General features: G+C 40.0%; 1 protein-coding gene across 3 annotated transcripts in view; it reads left to right on the forward strand.

Moving 5' to 3' along the window:
* Positions 1–20,145, forward strand: part of pvrl2l (PVR cell adhesion molecule related 2 like) — a 311,115-nt gene that overhangs the window by 184,270 nt on the left and 106,700 nt on the right. The window contains exon 7 of one of the 3 annotated variants that reach the window (XM_007559979.2): positions 8,572–11,401. The exons of the other annotated variants lie outside the window; for them this stretch is intronic. Coding sequence (XP_007560041.1) covers positions 8,572–9,191 — 620 coding nt within the window. The 3' untranslated portion in view covers positions 9,192–11,401. Of the gene's footprint in view, positions 1–8,571; positions 11,402–20,145 lie in introns of those variants that run through there. 3 annotated transcript variants of the gene reach the window in all.

A 20,145-nucleotide genomic window follows, 5' to 3' on the forward strand; every position in this document is an offset into this window, starting at 1 on the left:
TTTCTGTGGTGGCGTGTCTGAATCTGATGAGCATTTGTTTCCATGTTGGTGTTAAATGCAAACCAGTGTGCAGATATGCAGTCAGAAGCTTTTCAACAGAGTTGAGTTGGTTTTTGTGCCACTTGGCAGCAACCGTCTGCAAAGAGGAAAAAAAAGCGTCTTATTTGGGGGTTGCAGGGCTTTTTTTTTTTTTTTTTTTGTGCACACATACTTCAGGCAGAAGGGGTTTATTAAGGCGAGTGGAGCCAGGAGTTGTGTAGAAAGGTTGTCTGTTTTTGTGTTTAAATGAGTCAGTTATTGAGTGTTTGTATGAGAGCCTGCATGTTCAGCAGCTGGGTGCTAACTAAGCGCAGAGCTTGAAGAGGAAAGTGGAGAGGTACTTGCATAACCCCCTGAAGTTCAGAACCCCTGCAAGAGGCAGTAAAATGGAAAAACTTAATTAGACCTAATGTGTGTGCATGTGTGTGCACACTCGTGCTTTCACTCTCTAACTCTTGCATGAGCCTTGTTTTTAATCTGTGTTGTATGCTATTATACATTTATCTTCCTGCGTCCGGTTTGTTTACATCCCTGTTTTTGCACTTTCTCTCTCTCCCCCCTCTCTCCTACTTTCTCCTTCCCGTCTGTCTGTGCCTTTTAGTTCTCATCCCATCTGCTTGCTCTGTGTCAGAAAGCATCCATTTAAAATCCAAAGTCTCTGAGGAGAGAGCACGGGGAGACTCGATGGGCCAAGAGAAATGCCAAAAACAAGATGCTTAAGAAGTCGCTTTGACTTTCCCCCTCCTTTCATTGCAGTCTCCTTCTTGTGTGGTTTACAGTTTAATTTCTTTCTTACCGTCTCTCCGTCGTTCCTGACCACCCTCTGATTGCTCCCTCACTGATGAAAAGTGAGGAGCCAGTAGATGAAAAGCGTTGGCCAGAATCCCTGATGAAGAGAAGGAACTGAGGATGATTCAGACGGGAAATTTCCTCTCTCGCTGCGGCATCGTGGGGATGCATGGGGAAATAATTGAGATTGTCATGGAAACGGCAGTGCTTAGACGTGTGCGTGTGTGTGTGTGTGTGTGTGTGTGTGTGTGTGCAGAGGTGAGTGTGTGTCTGTCGACTTAGAGTTGTGGGGTAAATGAAGTGTGTGTAAAGATCAGTGATCATCAGAGGGTAATTTAATAGACTGTGTGTGTGTGTTTTCATGTGTGGAAGGTTGTCTGTGTCATCAGGGGTAATTAAGCAGAGTGTGTGATGTACAATTACTCTGTCTGGGTCAGAGGTGTGATACAGATGTACTCTGAGGCTTCTGCTGTCTTCAGGCTAATAGGAGCTTTTAAGAGCTCGCTGTGCTCATGTGTGTGTAACGCTACCAGAGAATGTGTGTGTTGGAACTACAACAAAACAAAGAACATTTAATGAGCGTTTCTGTTGTGTGTTTGTGAAGCTTCCTTCACGTTTCTGTGTACACAAGTAATTTTTCAAACTATTTTGAGGTCAGCTGTGTGGCAGCTCTAGACTTGTGAGATTATAGCTGTTTCAAAGAGCAAAAATTATTTGATTTTTTGCAGATAATTTGATACTTTGTTGGTTTTGATGCTCTCAGAGGGATGAATTCTTCTTGTCTGAAACTCCTCTGCCTCTTTTTGAGTAGAACTTGTCTTATGACCCAGTCGTCAGAAAACAAAGTACTCTTGTGTCTCTTTGGGGTCAGAAATGCAACAAAACTCCTGTTGATGATGTGATTTGAGAAAGTTTGAGCTGACTGAGCAGCCCTGAGTGTAGTTTCCAATCTGACTGTGCAAGTAGAAACTATGATGAAGGTTACTGTAATAATACTGCTGTAAAAGATAAACATCTGTTAGCTTGTTGTTTGTGTTTTAACCAATAAAAGTAAGATAAATATATGATCAACCTTCAGTAATTAGCAATCCCACGGTTTCCCGATGCGAGTGTGACGTCATTCCCAGCTCGAAGCTCCAACTTTTTGAACAAATCAAACACTGCAAAAACACAAACTCTTAATTATTTTTAGTCTGGTTTCTATTACAAATATCTTACTACACTTGAAGACAAACTGATCTCACAAGTAATCGATGTTTGTATTATGCTAATAATTTAATACTGATGAAAAAGTTCCACTGGCTGGTTATTTTACTTAAATAACAAGACATTTTCCCTATAGCTAATTATTACTTTTAATTACTTTTGACATATTTCATTTCGATATTTCAGCTGGAAATGTGACCACAGACACTTGGTAATGTTTTATGGTTTTCAGTGCAACATTAGCATCTTGTGATGTTGGAGTCTGAGCCTAGATATTAATGTTTACATCACTGGGATGATCATGTCCACGACGTAGATCTATTATTTTAATTACATCATTAAATCAGTCAGTAACTTCAGAGTGAATCGATGTCTGCACAGGATTTATAGATTTTTGCTTTTGCTCCATGCGAAGTTTGAATTTCTGTTACGGAAACTTAAAAAGCCAACATGTGGAGTAAAGGAGGAGGTAGATCATTCTGAACCCAGTTGTTATATGTAATGACGTTAAATTGCACAGAAACAATGTTGCCATGTTTAGCTGAGGAAACTTGCTCCTTCGACTCCACTTAAAGAGCTTTTATTCCACAGTTCCCACTGAGCCAGGTCAACGTGTCTATGGCATAAACACCTTTAACGGGCGTCATGCACTTGTGGCCGTCTGATTTAGAAAAAACCCAGCATGTAATTGGAAAAATGGCTCAGTTGGTTTGCTTTGTCATCCAAGAATAAATGCTAATCAGATTCAGACAGGTATTGTGGGAGTATTAACTTGTGCCAAACATTTTTAAACCATCTTTAATAATAAAGTTTGCTCTTTCACCGTTTCTTTGGTTTTACCAGTTTTTAGACAGGAATAGTTTAAACCTTTAAAGTAAAATCAATCATTAAGGGGCTTATTTGAAAAATACACCACTTCAGCTATAATAAAAGAAATTAATTGAGCTATTTCTGCACAACACCTCTCACTGTACATCTGTCATTTGTACTTCAGTTTGTTTTCTCTTCATGTGATTCATTTGTAGAACAAACTTATAGCAGCAATAAAACTGATTGTTTTCTGAATGTTTGGGATCCTTGTTCTGCTGATGAACCTGTTTGAATCGAGCTTCAGATGATGGACTGATGTCCTCATGTTTGACTCCATAATACTCTAATATACAGATGGATCAATGGCCGACTCTAAACGGAAAGTCCTGATCAACCCCAGATCATCCGTTTCATGTTAAAACACACAGTCATGTTCCAGAACAAGTTTTTGAGGCAGTCACTATGATGATCCAGTCATAAAAAGTAAACTTGCTCATATTTTGTTTTTAAGCTACAAAATTTCCTGCTTTGCACTTGATAAAAACTTGATTTAAATCTTTTTATACTGATGATGCTGTACAGAAGGTGAGCACAAGAATTTGTGAATATTTATCACAGTGTTTTATCTCTTTTAATTAAGGCACATGCCTTTAAAAGGGAAAGGTCGTGATGCGTAAAGGCTAAACAAACAAAAAGTAGTTTATCAGGAATTATTTAGTGTTTGTTCTGTGCTTCAGTGTAACAGTTGTCTTTTCAAACTTAAATATTGTTTTTTAGTTCTCTCCTTGGGTTTTGGTGCAGTACTTATGCCTTGTGAACAGATGTGGTTTGAATGATAATGTATTGATGGCTTCCCAAGGAAAAGATCTCCAGGCCTTCGCACTGAATCTGGAAGCTGTATTTTAGATGCTGGAAGCTAAAAGAGGTGCTGATCTGTGACTCATCTTCTAGTCTAAACCTGCTAATAAAATCCATCATATTTACACTTTTACATTTCACTACAGGGGAAGCAGTAAATGATAGAATATATTACAAAGTGTCCTGTCTCAGATTTGTATCTTTAAAGTAAAACATGTGGAAAAGTTGGTTATTTTGTTAAAATCCTCCCTCTTTGACACTTTTTTGCTCTCTCATATTTTTCCTCATTCTGTGTTTTAGTGTTTGGTTCTTAGTAATTTCAACATTACTAGACGTCCTTGACCAAAAGCAGCATTTAATTGGAGTCAGTCGTCTCTGTGTTGGTGTGAACTGACAGCCTGTGGTGTGTTTTCATGCCCCACTTCAAAGAATGAAAAAAGTGCAGAAAGAGGGAGAGAGGCGGAGAAGAAGACCCTCCGATTATTCAGATTTGGGTTTATTTTAGTTTTTCACGCCTCTCTCTGAGGCTGTTTGTCCGTCCCTCTCAGCCCTAATTCTTTCCACCTTGCTTCCCCACATCTCCAATCATCTGCTTTAGATTATCCCAACCGCTGTGAGTGGAGCCAAGAAGAAATGGGTAGTTTTCACGGGTCTCTCGCTCTCCCTCTCCTCTAATCTCCTCCATGTTCATGACACTAATACAGAGGCTGATCTAAGCCCTCCTGCCTCTCTCTGTGACATTTATCACTGTGCTTCTTAATGCAGCCAGCCTGCCTCTGTTGACGAGAAATAAGGATGACAAGCGTGGCCTATTTTCTCGCTTATGATAGGCTCCTCTCCTTTTGACTTTTTTAGGGGGGAGTATTCGCACTGAAGAGTGTTTACTAAAGTGTCTCTCGTTGACAAGAATTTGACATTAAACTTTGATCGTAAATCTGGCATTTGACTGTCGGCACTAAACTGGGATCCATTAGTGTCTTAGATTGTAATAAATGATGTCGGATAACGCCCTCATAAAGCCTGCATCTATTAAAAACATCACTAAACATAACATCCACTTTTGCCATCCTTGTAAAGCATTTACATGCTATATCCGGTTTTGATGGATGATAAGTGATGAAATTAAACATTAATGTATTCATTATTTGAGAGTGCCAATCAATATTTATTTTTCTTTGAACTAATGGAGTGGAGATGGGAAATGTCCACACATTGTCAGCTTTCCACTGATGTTTAAAATGTAATATTAAATGAATTGAATTTACACAGCATTTTTATGATAATGGCTCAAAGACCGTTTGCATATTAAGGCTGCGTTCACACTGCAGCCTGAAGTGACCCAGTTCTGATATGTTTGACGTAATGTGACCTGTATCTGATCTTTTCATGACGGTCTAAAAACACAGGCAGCGTCGGTCTGCTTTCTAACGCCCCACTCAACGTTCACATCCTCTTACATCTGCTGATTGGTAGGCAGCTTGTGGTTGAGATCATTGGGTAAGTGCTCTTCTAAAGACAGAGGAATAAACTAGAATTGAACCCATAAGTTTCTGACTTCAAGACAGCTACCGACTGGCTTAGTGGATTAGAAACAGACGGCACAGAAATAACAGGAGACGACCGTCAGAGTGACTAGTTTGGAAACGTTCTCAGGGGAAAGTGGAGCTGAAGGCTAATTAATGGAGGGTGGGATAACTACAAAGCTAACAGGCTAGTTTCTAAGCTAACATCTGGACAATATGGCCTCTAGTCTAAACAAATAGCTAACGAGGCCTTTCTTTAAGCTAGCTGCATGTTTATTTTCTGTTCTTTAAAAGAACAGCTGGTTAACATTCAATTTCAGCTCAATTCAGTGTATTTATGTTGTGCTAAGTCATAATATGGACCATTATTTATGCTTATATTTGCCATCTGATATTCTTACAGTGTTGATGTTTTCATTTTTGCATTTTTTCTTGAGTAATCTTTTTGCAAAAAGAACAGCATAGGTATTGGAAACAAATAAACAAATAAGTGTTTCTGTTTAATTTAGGGGAGACATGATTGCTCCTCATTGCAGAAGATAGTTGCTTTATGCATAATTTTAGTTAAAATATCAGCAGTCATTAGGTTTTGTAGAAAAATGGAGAGAAATTCACACTGCTCCTGTGTGTGACCTGATCTATTGAAAAATGAACATGCCAGCTCTAATGACCTTTTTAGGTGCATTGTCTGTATAGCCTATGCAGAATAATGGACTTTTTAGCACTTGATTAACAGAAGGATGACAGCCACCAAAGGCCCTCTCACAAAAGGCAATTATTCAGCTGTCTCTCCGTCTCTCAGGCACTTGATAAATGCCACTAATGCCTAAAATATAAATGGCACAATAAAAATAAATATCACTTTGGCCCACATGTTGTGTTTCAATGCCAGTCTGTAAGTTTGAAAAGAGGGGAAAGTAGGACAGGAAAGTTGGATTCATCATCATTAGTACATTCTATCACTTCCATTGGATATAAACACTGCCTCCTAATTTAGCTATCGTATCCTTTCCCCTGAGCCCCGCCTTGCTCTCACAGCCGGTTTGTGTCATCCTGGCTTCATCTTCCCATCTGAACCGGTGTTTTAAAACCAACCAGCCCTCTCCTTTCAACTTTACTCTCTATTCCCTCCACCAAAAGCCTTCTCAGGCTTCCTCTGCTGTCCCTTTGCTCAGCTCCTCTCTTCTTTCATCTGTTTTTCCCTCTGCACTGTCAGAATGAACAATTTGCATGAATCACAGGCTCTCAATCCAGGCCTGGTTGTAGTGACATCCCCCTGCTGGTTTTGTTAGCATAACCACACTTTGCAGCTCCAGAGAGGCCATTATCCAGTGTCCAATGTGATGTCTCTGAAGGAAAACAATGTCATTCACATAATGTTGCTTCCCTTGCACATATACCCTAACGGCATCATTTCAGTAAACCTTAGATTGCTTGATTTGGCGTGCCTGGCTGTGTTTTCCAGGAGAGCTGGCAGAACCAGCAAGTCATTTGCATAAAACAAAAAGGAGCTCAGACTTGCTGCTGTTCTGCTCTCCTGTAATTGTACAGCTTCTCAAAGGGAAGTCTGCATGTAATTCAACTACAAAAAGAAAAAATGACAGTGTGTAATTGCATACTTAAAGCGGATGTGAAAAGTTTACACACCCCTGTTGCAACGGTTGGTGTTTGTGACGTAAACGATCATCTTGTAGCTAAAGCTGCAGCATGCAAAAGGGTTAAATGGCAAAATGATCTCATTGTACATAAGAGCTGACATCAATAACTAGCAGAAGTTTAATACAGTAATGTAACAACAACTAAAACATTTCTCTTTCCTGAGTGGAAAAATCAGAAGGAAGTGGATCAAGAGGTCAGGCGGTTCTCACATTGTTATCCTCTATTAGTCATGTTCTGCATGTAACTAAATCTAATGTGTTCTACATTTGTACAAACTAAGAAGTTGGACGACAGAAACCTTTCTTCCAAATGTAATCATCCTGGTATGGCTAAAATCTCCCAACATGCTCAGGGGTAAAATGAAGATCTGATGAAACACATCGGGTTGTTTTCCAGTTAATTGACCTGAACTGTTTGTTATGGAACGAGGTGTTATGAACAGATCCAAATATAAGTCCGTTTTGACCCAAGTCCTTTTGGTACAAACGCAAAAGGAGGAGTTATTTATCTGAGTCCAAGAAGAGATGAAATTATAGATCAAGATAGTATAGTAATACTTTATGTACACACCCATGTAACCATGTTATTGTATCTTTTAGATTTTTTTTTTTTTTTAGATATTTCCGCTGTTGGAGGTTTGTTTTATGTTTCATCAAACATTTACTTTCCTGAAACCTGGTGTTTCACTGGGTGGTGCTCACTGTATTCTCCACATGGTTGGTTTGACATTGTCTTTTAGCTCGGCATGAATCTGTTCGTCCAGATCCAACACCATCTGAGCCAGATGCTGTTTTTCTTTCTCAATCTACTGAGAATCCTCCTAAAACCTGCCTGGCTTTAGCCTTCCTGCAGTGTGGACTTGTACCTTTGTGTGCTGCCTGTCAGTGAGGTCTGGATGGGGTCCCAGGTTAACAGCAGGTGATCATTTTGCCCAATGGTTTGACTAGCTGACCAGTAGCGGTCAGATGGAGAAAGGCAGCGACAGCAGAGAACTGGACAATGAGAGGGGAGATAAAGGGCATGTGGAGCGGGTACAAATAGGAGAAAGGGAATTAGACAGGGTCAAACTGGAAGGGCTTGGGGATGTTAAACACTTTCCAGGCACAATTGTGCTCATTTCATTCTCCTCAATTAACACCCTCACCTCTCTGTTCTGGTTCTGCTTCTGTGTCTGTCTGTGTCGCTCTGCTGGACCGAAAACCTTTAATCCGTTTCAGAGACAAAAAATGAGGTCCAAAGCAAACCTGTGTTCGCTGATGTTGTACGCTCGACTTCATTCTTGTTTCAATATTCAACTGAAACATGAATGGAGAGGCAAACTTGGCTCACACCAACCCAAAGTTGAAAAGGCTTTACCCCCCTCCAGCTGCCAAAAAAAGCGGGGAGAGGGCAACAAAAGGGGAACCGACAGCTGGACAGACATAAATGTAGAGCAAAATGTCTGCAAAATGTCGCACAAAAAGCAGCTGGGAGAGTGAATGAGTCCCATTCAGCCTGATCCCAGCAATGACTGCACCCTCACCAAGGGATTACACTGAGAAGAACATTACCACACACTTGTAAGAGGATTGTAACACACGTGCTATCATCACCACTTACAATAGAAGAAGAACTACAGCCATCAATTCCTTCCTTTTTCTCTTCCTCCACTCACTCCCTCATTTCAACCCCTCCATCCCCTCTGCAGAAGCCTTGGAGGATCCGTCCAGTGCCGGCGCAGTGGCGGGCGCGGTCATCGGCTCCCTGCTGGCCCTCCTATTGGTCGTGACTCTCGTCGTAGTCCTCCTGACCCGCAGCCGCCGCCAACAGAGGCGGGGCTTCCCCAGCAGCGGGGACTCTGTGGCGGCGGGCAACGGAGGCAGCAACGGTTCCGACTACGGCAACAAAGCCCGCCTGCTATTCACCGGCTCCGGAAACGGCAGCAAGAACGGAACGGGGGCGAACAACAACGGGCCGGTGTACACGTACCGGGAGGGCTGCGACGCCACCGGGACCCTGACGGAGAAACCCAACAGCTACCACCACCACCTCCACCACGCCCCCGCCGGAACCCGGCCGACCCCCCATGACATCCTCCTCTGCGGTGAGATGGATGGAGCCGAGAGGAGGAAGTTCAACCTGGATGACAGCATCGAGGAGGAAGACGAGCGATACAATCGATTTGGAGGCGGCGGGAACGCGCTGCCTCCGGCGTATCATGCCCACAGAGGTCATGGCGGCGAAGCAGAAATGGATGTGTACCTCGACGACGACATGGAGTCCCAGAGGGACGGCTCTGTCATCTCCCGGACTGCCATTTATGTCTGAGGATGTGGAGAGGAGAAGAAGGGTCTGGAAATCAGAGGATGAGATGGAGGAAGTGAGGGAGTTAAAACAACTTCCTGTTCAGCACTAAAATTCAGATCGCCTCCATTAGCTCGACACCTACCTGCTTAAACTCCAACCTGACTGCAGAGATGCCATCAGTAATTTCCTCTATGCTTCACAGTTCCTGTATATTACTATCCAAGAGGACTACGAGAACAATAAAAACAGAAAGAAGTTGTTGTGATGCTTGTGAGGCAAACGTTGTGCGCTGTGGCTCAGTTTGTGACCGTGTTGAACTGTAACCAGGGGAGACCTGATTCAGTGTAAGTCAGAAACCTCAGCGGACTCTTGACGCTACGCTGCTTATCGCTTCGTTCTTCTCGCTTCAGCTTCGCTGTGTGATTATGTGCAGAGTGACTCCAGTGTTTGTACTGTAAACATGACCAGAAATCGCAACTAGAAACATAACAAACGTCACAAAATCACCCAGATTGATGTGAAATGTTCGTCAACTTGTTAACAGCTTCTGTGGATGTTGCTGTTGCTCTTGTGACGAAACCTGAACCTGAATTTATAAAAAAAAAAAAAACTCTGAAAGACTACACTTGTCGTCCTGGCAACAGTGAGAGACTCCTTCTTAATCGCCGAACGATGGCTCCACTGGGGCTCGCTCCCCGCGACACCACCTGGTTTCCCGATGGGAGCCGCTGAAGTGCGGGGCTCCATGCTGAGTCACATGACAGACTTACCAGTGTGTGCTAATGTGTGGCTGGCTGTGGTGTTAATGATGTGCATCATCCGTGTATTGGGCGGTGTGTCACTGTAGCACAGTTGTTGCTGTTGTAGATGTTGTTGTTGTTGTTGTTGTTGCTCTTGTGTAATGGTGTTGATCTTGCCTGGGAAAAGATGCACCGAGAGCCTTGGGGGGTTTCACAAAGTTTCATGTTGAGTCTGTAATGACTCATTAAATGAATAAAAAAGTTGCTTTTCTTTGTTTCCAACTCTTCTTCCTTCATTTTGTTTTACCTTCTTTACTTTCTTCCCACTTGTTTTCTTCCTTAGATGACTGCTCAGTTGTTTTATGTTCCAGTTTTATGTAATAACAGTAATTTTTTTTCTATTTCGGCTCCGTGTGTCGAGTGAGATATCCGCCAGCATTGTTGGAGGTTATTGGATGTCATTTATCACTTTTTCAGGGCCTTTTGAATGTATTAGGGTCTTTTTCTGATTATTAAATATTCAAGATGCATTTATGAATATTAAAGAAAAGAAAATCTAACAATTTCTCACTTACACAATGTATGTTAGCATATATTTAGAAATATTAAAGATGTAATCTTACCGAAGGATTCCAGTGCAGTAATGAGCCACAACTCCAAGTTTAGATCGGAAAACTTTTTTGGTGACATTCGGCACACAATCACCGGCCTCTTTATTAGTCACACCTATTCAGTCGCTCGTTAAGACAGGAAGCAAATCTAATAAAGTGGACAGTAATTTGTTCTTCAGGATGTACTGGAGATGTGATAATTCAATATTAATCTGAAAAAAGTAGTTCAGGTAAACCTGAAAGGCTGAAGAGCTTTAATTAGCTTATAATTGCTAGCCTCAGGTGCAATATGATGCATACAATACAGATTTTATAAATATCCTATAAGGTTTAAGTGCAGTTTTAGATTAGATCTGTACACTTCTGAGATTTTTTATTTTTTTTTGTGACATATTTTCTGATTAACAAACATTGAAATGTTTTAAGACACAAGCTCTGCAGCTCTGATCGTTTTCCAGAGATGAAGCTTCGTGTTTTCCAGTCTTTGTGTTTCAGGCGTATTTGAAATGTTTTCCAGCCATTTTCCTGTTTCTCTTGAGAAATTACAAGTTGAATGTAGCAGTAAATAAAGCACAGAATTTATGTGAGAAACATAATGCAGTAAGTCGAGACCGAAATCTCCGGAGATCAGGTGTAAATGAAACATTTCATTTGAGAAAACATTTTAATTAACAGCTTGTGTGAATCATTTTTATGTCACAGTAACGGTTTGCGACCCGTCCAGGAAAATGAAGACGGGGAAAAAGATGCTTGGAAGAACTTAGACTGGCTTTTACATGGAGGGAAGGTCACAACTGGAACATTTCAAGCCACAGAAAACTCATTAACTGCTCAGAAAAATTTACTCTAAACAGAAAATATCAGGCGGAAAGCCTGTTGTGGAAAAAAATAGGATTCACAACTTTTATTAAATGAAGACTGGCACAGGCAAATTTGGTTAAATGAAGTTTTAAAAAGGCATCAAGTATTTTAGATGCAGCACACAGTGTAAACTGCAGTCAAAATGTGACTTTGTTCAAGGTCAGCACCGTTTGTAACAGGAGAATCCATTGAAGCTGCCGTTAAAACTGAAAATGATCTGAACACACACTCTTTATTACAAGTTGTTTGTTGCAATTAACAAAACGGTGAAATAAAGGGTTTCCAAAACTCAACGTTACAAGAATTACAGAGTAATACTTACTTATTATGCCTTATATTTAACTTATCAAATCACTTAAGCAAGTTGGATATCTTTTCCAACTTCACTAGTTTTTTGATAAAACTGTTGATATCCCTTTTTTAAGCTTAATCGTGTTTAACGTTTGCCTCTGATGGAGAACATGACCATAAATAAGGGTTAACTCTCCAAACAACCTGCAGCGAGGCGTCAAATTTTATTACAATATGTCGTCATAAAAACAATAAACGTGATGACATAAAAATATTTCCAGCTTCTTCTTTTTGGTAACTTTTCGGTAACACACAAACACAGATACACCTCTTCAAACAGGCACCAAATGCATAAAGTATTGTGATTTTTATCACCCATCTGTACTCAGTGTTTGGAACTGCAGTGGAGTCCCGACTACTCAGACTTTTCTGTGGAACGTGACTCCAAGTTATTTATAGAAAAACCATTTATTTTTCTAGGTGCTGATTGGCTGAACGCTCAATAACAGAAATAAAGAAAACGATCAGTGTTAGGTGGTAGCGCAGGCTCCACTGTGCTTATTAATGCATATTAAGGTATGTTTGGTTAGAAGCATTTTTAGAGATCTAAAGTATTTTCTGTCCCTGTTCCCTGATTATCAACTATACTCACATTTCCCAACATGTTAATGCTCTTATAACAGAATGTGTAGAAAATAGTAAATATAACAGTTCCACCAATACAGTTTTTGAGTCTTTAAATATCATTATTGTCACGATGAATCCAGATGATGATGATAGATGAACGATGGGCCTGCCTGCTCTGGTACTTAATGCATCATGATGCCTGACTTCCTCACTTAGACCAGAAGAGTTTTGTTTCTCAGAACAAAAGTTTTTAAACATCCATTAGAAGAAGGAATGAATGAACTAAGTTTCAAATTTACAGCCTAGATTTCAAATATAAGACTTTTAATATCTTTTTAAGACCCTGCAGAAGCTCTGCACTTAAAACGGTTTTTCATTTGTTTCATCAGTTTCAACATAAAGAATAAGAGAAAAAAGGGAATTTCTAATGAATGTTTTGATCTCTCCCTTTTTCTATTCTCATGACCCAGTGTACTGTGAAAGAAAAAAAGTATTGTCAACATACTATAGCTGTTATTCTTCAACATGAACTGTAACTACTGTCGTGTGGGTTGGAAATCTGCAGTTTTGCCATTAAATCAAGAGCTGAAATGTTTGGATCTTATATTGATTTTTTTCTGTTCTAAAGGAAAGCTGGTTCAGCTCTTCCACGCTGAGCAGTTCCCTTGTTGCTGATTGATGTTGGACATACTGTGCAATCTGTTGTTCTGTAAATGAGACAGTTGTATCTGCTTTCTTACTAAATATTTCAGTGGAGACTCTGCGTACAGCCGCATCATTTGTCTGCACAAGCTGCCAATTCTGTTGAAATAACTTGCAGACAGCCATAGTGTAACTGCAGTTCTTACACATATTGTGTTTATTGTTTCCCTACAGAAAAAATGGGATGTGGGGTTTTTTATTTAGGACTCTGTTGGGTGCATCCATGCTCCAAGAATCACATTTTTCCAGCAAGTATATGATATCTGTCTGAGTATAAATTGAGAGAGACAGTTATTTATGTTTTGTTTACAGTGCTGTATTATATTTAAATGGAGATATTTTTGTTAGGGATATGGGTATATGTGACTATATCCAGCTCCTGGTCTCAGCGTTTTGTTTCTCCAGGGATTTCTAAAAGTAACATTAAACTGGGATCACAAATTTGGTGCCTAATTATTCCCAGAGTCTTGTAGCGTGGATGCACCCTCAGCGAGAAAAATCTTCATAGGTCATAACTTTTTGTTTCAGCACAACCCAGTTTCAATAAAAGAAAAGCATTTCAAAAAGACTCTGCAGAGAATCTGGTAATTAATTACGCTGCTCTGTGTTATCAGTCCATAAATACCAAACTGCCTCAACGTTCCTCCTCGCTGCACCTGCTCTGATTTGCTGCGTTTAGCTTCTTCAACAGACCTGCCACCGGGGCCTATTCCTGGTTTTGCAGACTCTACACAAAAACTGTACACTTGCTTCGTCACAGCATCTACAGTTAAATCCACCATCACACCTGGATGCTCATTATGTAACACAGCTCATACTGCACTGTGCAGTTTGACGCATTTATTTAAAGTAACACTGTAATATGCAATCTGCATGTTTATCTTGCAGTTTATTCTAGAGGCATTTCCATTACATATGCAAATACAGGTTTGTTTCTGCAAATTTCAATATTTAAAAAGTTAATTGATTTTATATATTCAGTTGAGAAAGAATGGATAAAGAGATTTTTTTTTTCTAAAATTCTGACTTTAATTTTCAGAATTGACTTTTTTCTCAAGATTATAGACTTTCATGGAACAAAGTCTGAATTATGACTTAAAAGTCTTTTCTAGACTTTTGTAAAGTCATAAGGTCAAAATATGAATTATATAGTAATTTTAAATTTTTTTATATTTATAGTGTTTACTGAGAGATTTAAATAATGTTATTTAAAAGAATGATTAAGAAAAGGTTATGTTTCGTCCCGGAGAAGACAGCTTGCTTGTCATCGTTGTACAATCTGACTCTTTAATGTTTAGGATGAATCTAAATATTTTCTGAAATATTCTTTTAATAACTTAGCTTTACGATGATATTTTTCCTGAGTTGGACATGCATTCTTTCTGTTTCGGTGCCATTCGGTATCGGGGTCAGGCTTTTTCTGCAGCAATGACTGCATTCCTTCAGTGCATGACGGTGCAGAAGGGAATTCATGGTTTACTAGTCCATCTGAAGTATTTTCATGTAAAGTCCTGAGATGTGGGTCATAACCCAAAAAACAAGATTCTAGATTAAGCATCTGAAATGTGTAACCTTTGTATGGTCGGAAGTGGATAAGTTAGTTTATAGTAGGTGGTACAGGTCTGATGAGGATGGAATGATGAAGACTGGAGGGAAATTATATTTTTTGTGTCCTGATTTAGGATTTCCCAAAACAAACTGGAAGGGGTTGCTGACAGGAAAGATGTCCTGGTTTTCCTGCTGTTACCTTCTCAACAACAGGTGGAAACTAAAAACACAACTTTCTAAAGTGACATTATTGTTCTGAAGCTACTGTGCTTTATTTGACTTCTTGAGTTACAGATTAAGGAGCAATATTATGTAAAGCTATATGTTTTAGTTTTATATCATGTTATAATGTTATTCTCTCATCAAAAACACCTGGAGTGTTGCTTTGACTCTTCCATGTATGTTTGATAAATCCTTTACTTCAACCATCCAGCTCAGCAAAACACCTGGTTGGTCATTGCTCCACCTTCAAGACGCAGCTCCTTCTCAGAGCTCCTCTCACTTCCTCTACTCAGCTCCTTCAGACTAGCCAGCAGCAATTAGCAAACACCTGGTGGAACTGCTGAGCTCATTATAGGAACTACTTCTCAATGCAACACTGGAAAAACTTTGCTAAAGGGTTAATAAAGCAGGAGCTTTTGAAGAAACAGGCCCATTTTCAAGGTGTTGACTTACAAAGTTAAATTCCTTTTAAGTTATATTTGATATATGTAGCATTTTTATAACAACTGAAGGTAACAGATATTTGTACTATAAAATGGCACCATGTGCCTGGAAAATACATAATGCTGCCCCTTTAAAGGAACATATCACCTAAGAATCCAGTAACAGAATATAAAATACCTTTTGAATATATTAGAACATGTTTGATCTTTTTTTCCACACCTCCATGATTCCCTTGTATTGATTTTTTTTCTTCCCTTGCTGTTCCTGCGGCCAGCTGAACGCGGGATGTGATAATTACACGTCCCCCCCTCTGATCTTTAGCTCGCCGTTGCGCCTCATGTCGCATGTGCCGCTGGAGGCTTCTCTTATGAGCCTCACCCCTGTAGAGTCTTGTCCTTGTCTCTGTGAGTGTTGGCCCCCACTGCATGCAGAGCGCTCAGTAACAGGTCAGTTGGCTCTGTCAGAAAGGAAAAGGGGCCAGAAGGGAGGGGAGGGTGGTAGTTCTGCGCTCCATCTGGGGAATACCAAACAGGCCGGGAGAGAAAAGGAGACTTTCTCTTCTCAGATTAGAGACATGGAGTCTGAAAAAGAGCAGAAGCTGGGCAGAAACTGAAACCATTTCCCCCGCAGAGAGCATGAGAAGACAGCAGCAGTTAGCTTTTTTTGTGTTTAACCCACCTGAGACCGAGTGCGTCTGGAAAAACTAAGTTATCCGCCTCGGATCCAGGAGTTAGAGACGGCCAGATTTGTAACTTGTGAAGCCTGATCTGTTGCTGCAGCACAGACATGACAGAAATGTGAAAAGGAGCGAGATATTTTTCATGATGGAATTTACGGCTCTAACAACGAAAGCTGGAGGTGGAAGGGAAGTCTCAGGAGTATTTCCGAGCGGTATTCCGGCCCTCCACTTGGCGATTGGCTGCTCCTGCCCAACAACAACTGACAGTCCTTTTCAACCAGACCAATTAGTGAAAACAGGGCTGTCCTGTTCAGCTTCCCTCAGCTCAGCCTATCTGCGACAGATCTTTTTAATTGTAAAGAATGTTCAGCAGTTCTCTGGAGACTTTTCTGAAGGGGGGGGGGCATAGAAAGGCGTTTTAAAATTCCCTCTCTCTTTGCTTCAGCTCCAGCGCCCAGAACAGGCTATTCCTTGCATGTTTAATTCAGCAGAAGACATAAAAGTGCTGTACATTATCTCTGCTTTGCTCTGAGGGGAAGGGAAGGAGGGAGAGGCTGGAAGAAGAGCCCTGCTAGCGATCAGGAACAACTTTTGTTGTAAATGCCGTTAAAGCTGAGCTTCAGTACAGCCAGCAGGGAACTGCTTCCAGTTTCTTGAAAGGCTTTCACTGTTTTTATACTTTCAATCTTCTGAGCTGTGTGTGAATAATTTTTCTGTAATATCTGCAAATTCATTATTTTTTCTCTATCCAATTTAGATGAATGGCCAGTATTATGTAATATATTATGTAAAATCAATTGTTTTGAGCTTTACATCATGTAATAAAGTTATACCCTCGTCAAAAACATACCTAGAATGTTGTCTTGATTCTTTCAAGCATGTTTTAGAAATCCTTTCATCTCCATGGCAACCATTCAGCTGTGCTAAACACCTGGATGGACGTAGCCCCGCCTTCCAGGTGCAGCTCCTCCTCAGGGCTGCAGCTTCTGCCTCACAGAGCAGCTCTCCCTTCATGACTTCCCCACTCTGCTCCTTCAGACTAGCCAGCAGCGATTAGCAAACACCTGGTGGAACTACCTGTCTGCTGAGTTTCTACTGGTAAACATGTTGTTAAAGGGTTAATAGAGGACCAAGTCATACCTGAAGGTAATAATGACTGCTCAACGTGTGGATGAAACCTTTTCAGAGATTGGTTATCGATTCAGTGCAATTTGCCGACATCAGAAGGTTTTTTGTACATACAACAAGGACAAGGAAAGCATTTTCTAACCTGAGAAACTTTATGCTCACAAACAGTAGATGCTGTGACCTCAGTGGTCTTACACAGGACATGATTCTCAAGGCCTTACTATAAAGAATGTAATAAAGCTTTTTTATTTTATTTTATTTTTTCCATTCTACAATGTAGTGAAACATTAGCGTCAAAGTAGATATTTTTTTTCATTTTTTTTCATATCAGAGCCTTCTTTCAGCTAGATGACTGACTATAGGCAGCTATAGGTAGGAAAGGGACATATCTGTACTTTTATTAAGTTACTATTTAAAACTTTAATATATTATGATACCAGTAACCAAAGCAGTTTTATTTTATATAAATGAATTCTCTTTTAAAGCCTACCTGGTTTTTGGTGCTCAAACACAAAATCTTAGTAATTTTGGTTCAGTTTTTAGTGCAAATATTTTAGCACTTAAGACAAAACTAACTTTAAAGTAACTTTTCAGCAAGAAAGCTTGTTTTAAGTAAATATTTCCTTAATATTGATGAAAACGTTCTTGTTCCACTGGCAGATTATTTCATTCATAACAAGATCTGGTTTCCTATGTTAAAGTGAAATAATCTGCCAGTGGAACTAATAATTTTTCATGAATTGACATAAAACAAACACGTATGTCTTGCTGAAAACCTACTTGTAAGTTAGATTTGTCTTCTTTCAAGATATTTTCACTAGAAACTAGACATTAATACTTGGTAGGATTTAATGTTTTTTTTGTAGAGTGTTTATCTTGTGTGACTGAAGATGCCTGTAATTTTTCATCCATACTGAATGAAATCTTTTTACTCATTTTTACGTATTTTCTTGTAAAGCTTTTGCTGTCACTACAATCAGCCAAAGATACAACAGATCAATGGTTCAACCTCTTATCTTTTTTATATTTCCTGCTTTAACACATTTTTATTCAGACAGCTGAGAGAGGAAATGGAGATTCCCCTCTGTTGCAGGGCGTCTGCAGCTCCCTAAGAGACAGAGGGTGAAATAAAAACAGAGGTTGTAAAGATGTGCTCCCTCAGCTCAGGAAGCCATTAGCAGTGATCTGAAGTAGCGCTGGTGCCTGTGTGCAGCAGGTGTTGTGGTGAGTTTGTTTTTGGTCTATCTGGGGGATTTGTTTGACCTGAAAGGGAAAACTAAGTGAAATCCACACTAGAAGGGAAACAAAGTTTTAAAAGTCTTCAAGTTGTAAATATTCAGCTAGAACCAAAAGCAGCATCAGCATTGGAGTCATCAAAACCACCTTGGATATTAAAGCTTTCCGTCTTCTGCTAATTTGATCAGAGTTAAATTGGAACAACAGTTTCTGTAATGCTGGAGAGTTTTTGTCCTCAGGTTATTTTTACGAGCTGCATATTAAATATAAAAAGATCTGCAGTGTATTTCATGCTTCAGTTAAGAAAAGGTGATCTTTGCTGTTTTACAGACGTCTGGCGGTTTGTTTAGATGCTATTGATTCTGCAATAATTTATAAAGCTTCGCTGAACCCAAACTATTAGCAGATACCCTCCACACTTATTGGAACCAATTCCCTTAATAGTTTCCCTGCCTTGAATTGCAAGTAGGACAGCAGTTAGTCTTCTCCACCAATATTTCACAAGACTGAAGAACACAGAGGGGCTCTGTGACCATTCTTTGTGAAATCTCTCTGTCCAGTCTTCTCTTTCGCTCATCCTGAGGGGTTTCTATAGGATTCAGGCCAGAGGTTTGAGACGGCCATGGAAGACTGTCAGCTTTGTGTCTATTAAACCAGCTCTGGGTTTACTTGGCCATATGCTTTGGCTCCTTATCCTGCTGAAAGCTTTTATTGAGCAGGATCATTGGTAGGTTTCTGGCAGACTTTATTTAAAGAGGAAGTACTATGCAAAATTCCCAATTTGCACGTTTTTGTTCTTCCATTTGGGTTTCTACTGCTTCTAAAAACAGCCTAAGCACTAAAAAAAAAAAAAAAAACCTGAACAGTTTTTGGCAAAACGTTAATGTATTTTGGTGTCTGGAAAATGAGCCATTTCATAAACCTCCAGAGTGCAAGTCCTCACCTAACAATGTGGGCGTTGTCCACCCGTAACCTAGCAACCCAAGCTGAGCTTTGACATGTTAGGGTCAGCTGGTTTTCCTGCTGTATGCGCTGTACAGTGGCTGCTGGAAAAGTGTTTGATTTACCATCCAGAATCCACTTCTTATTGGTTGTGCAGAAGGCTGTACTTCTGCTTTTCAAAGATGTAAGGGTCAACACTTACCTGCCTTACTTGGACAACGTTCCCTCTTTTGTTTCGCATTTTCTTACTGGAAGAATTTGATCTATTATTCTGAGATGCATTAATAAACCCTGAATAGGTAAAAATAATATTGTTAAACAATTTTGTTAAAAACAATAATTTGAAGCTTGCAAAAAATGATAAATATCAAGAAATCTTTGTGTTCAAAACTATTTGTACCAGCTCTGTTTATGTTTGCACCTCTACCTTCTGATAGGTTGAGATTTTACTTCCTGATTTAATCACAATTCCCAACTAGCAGATACGGTTTATGTGCAGCCCAGCAAATCTGAGTGACCTTTGACCTCATTAGTGCAGCTGCAGTAAAGAAACCCTGAAACATCATTAAGGTTTTATTTGGGGTCATGATTTCAATATCTTATTTTCTACAACATTGAAGTGTGAGAGCGCTGAGTGTTTTTCGGTGCAGCGTTTCTCTATCTGAGTCGGACTTGGCTGGTGGTGATGGAGGGAGAGGTCGCCTCTCCCCGTGTTTGGTGCTGGAAGCCATGCCTGCTGACACAACAGGCACAAAACAAAAACAGCAGTACGGAGTTTAACCGACAGACACAAAGCTCCTTCTGAGCTTCTGTGTCTGCAAGCTGATTTTAATAGAAAATAATCATTTGCATCCCATTTCATTTCAGCAGATTCTACTTCCTGAACTGTTAGAAAGGCAGAAGCCAGAAGGTTTGCCCTGCAGTCCTTCCATCCATCACGCTCT

The sequence above is a fragment of the Poecilia formosa genome, unplaced genomic scaffold, assembly GCF_000485575.1.
Source record: "Poecilia formosa unplaced genomic scaffold, Poecilia_formosa-5.1.2 Scaffold112, whole genome shotgun sequence".
NCBI classification, from domain to species: domain Eukaryota; kingdom Metazoa; phylum Chordata; class Actinopteri; order Cyprinodontiformes; family Poeciliidae; genus Poecilia; species Poecilia formosa.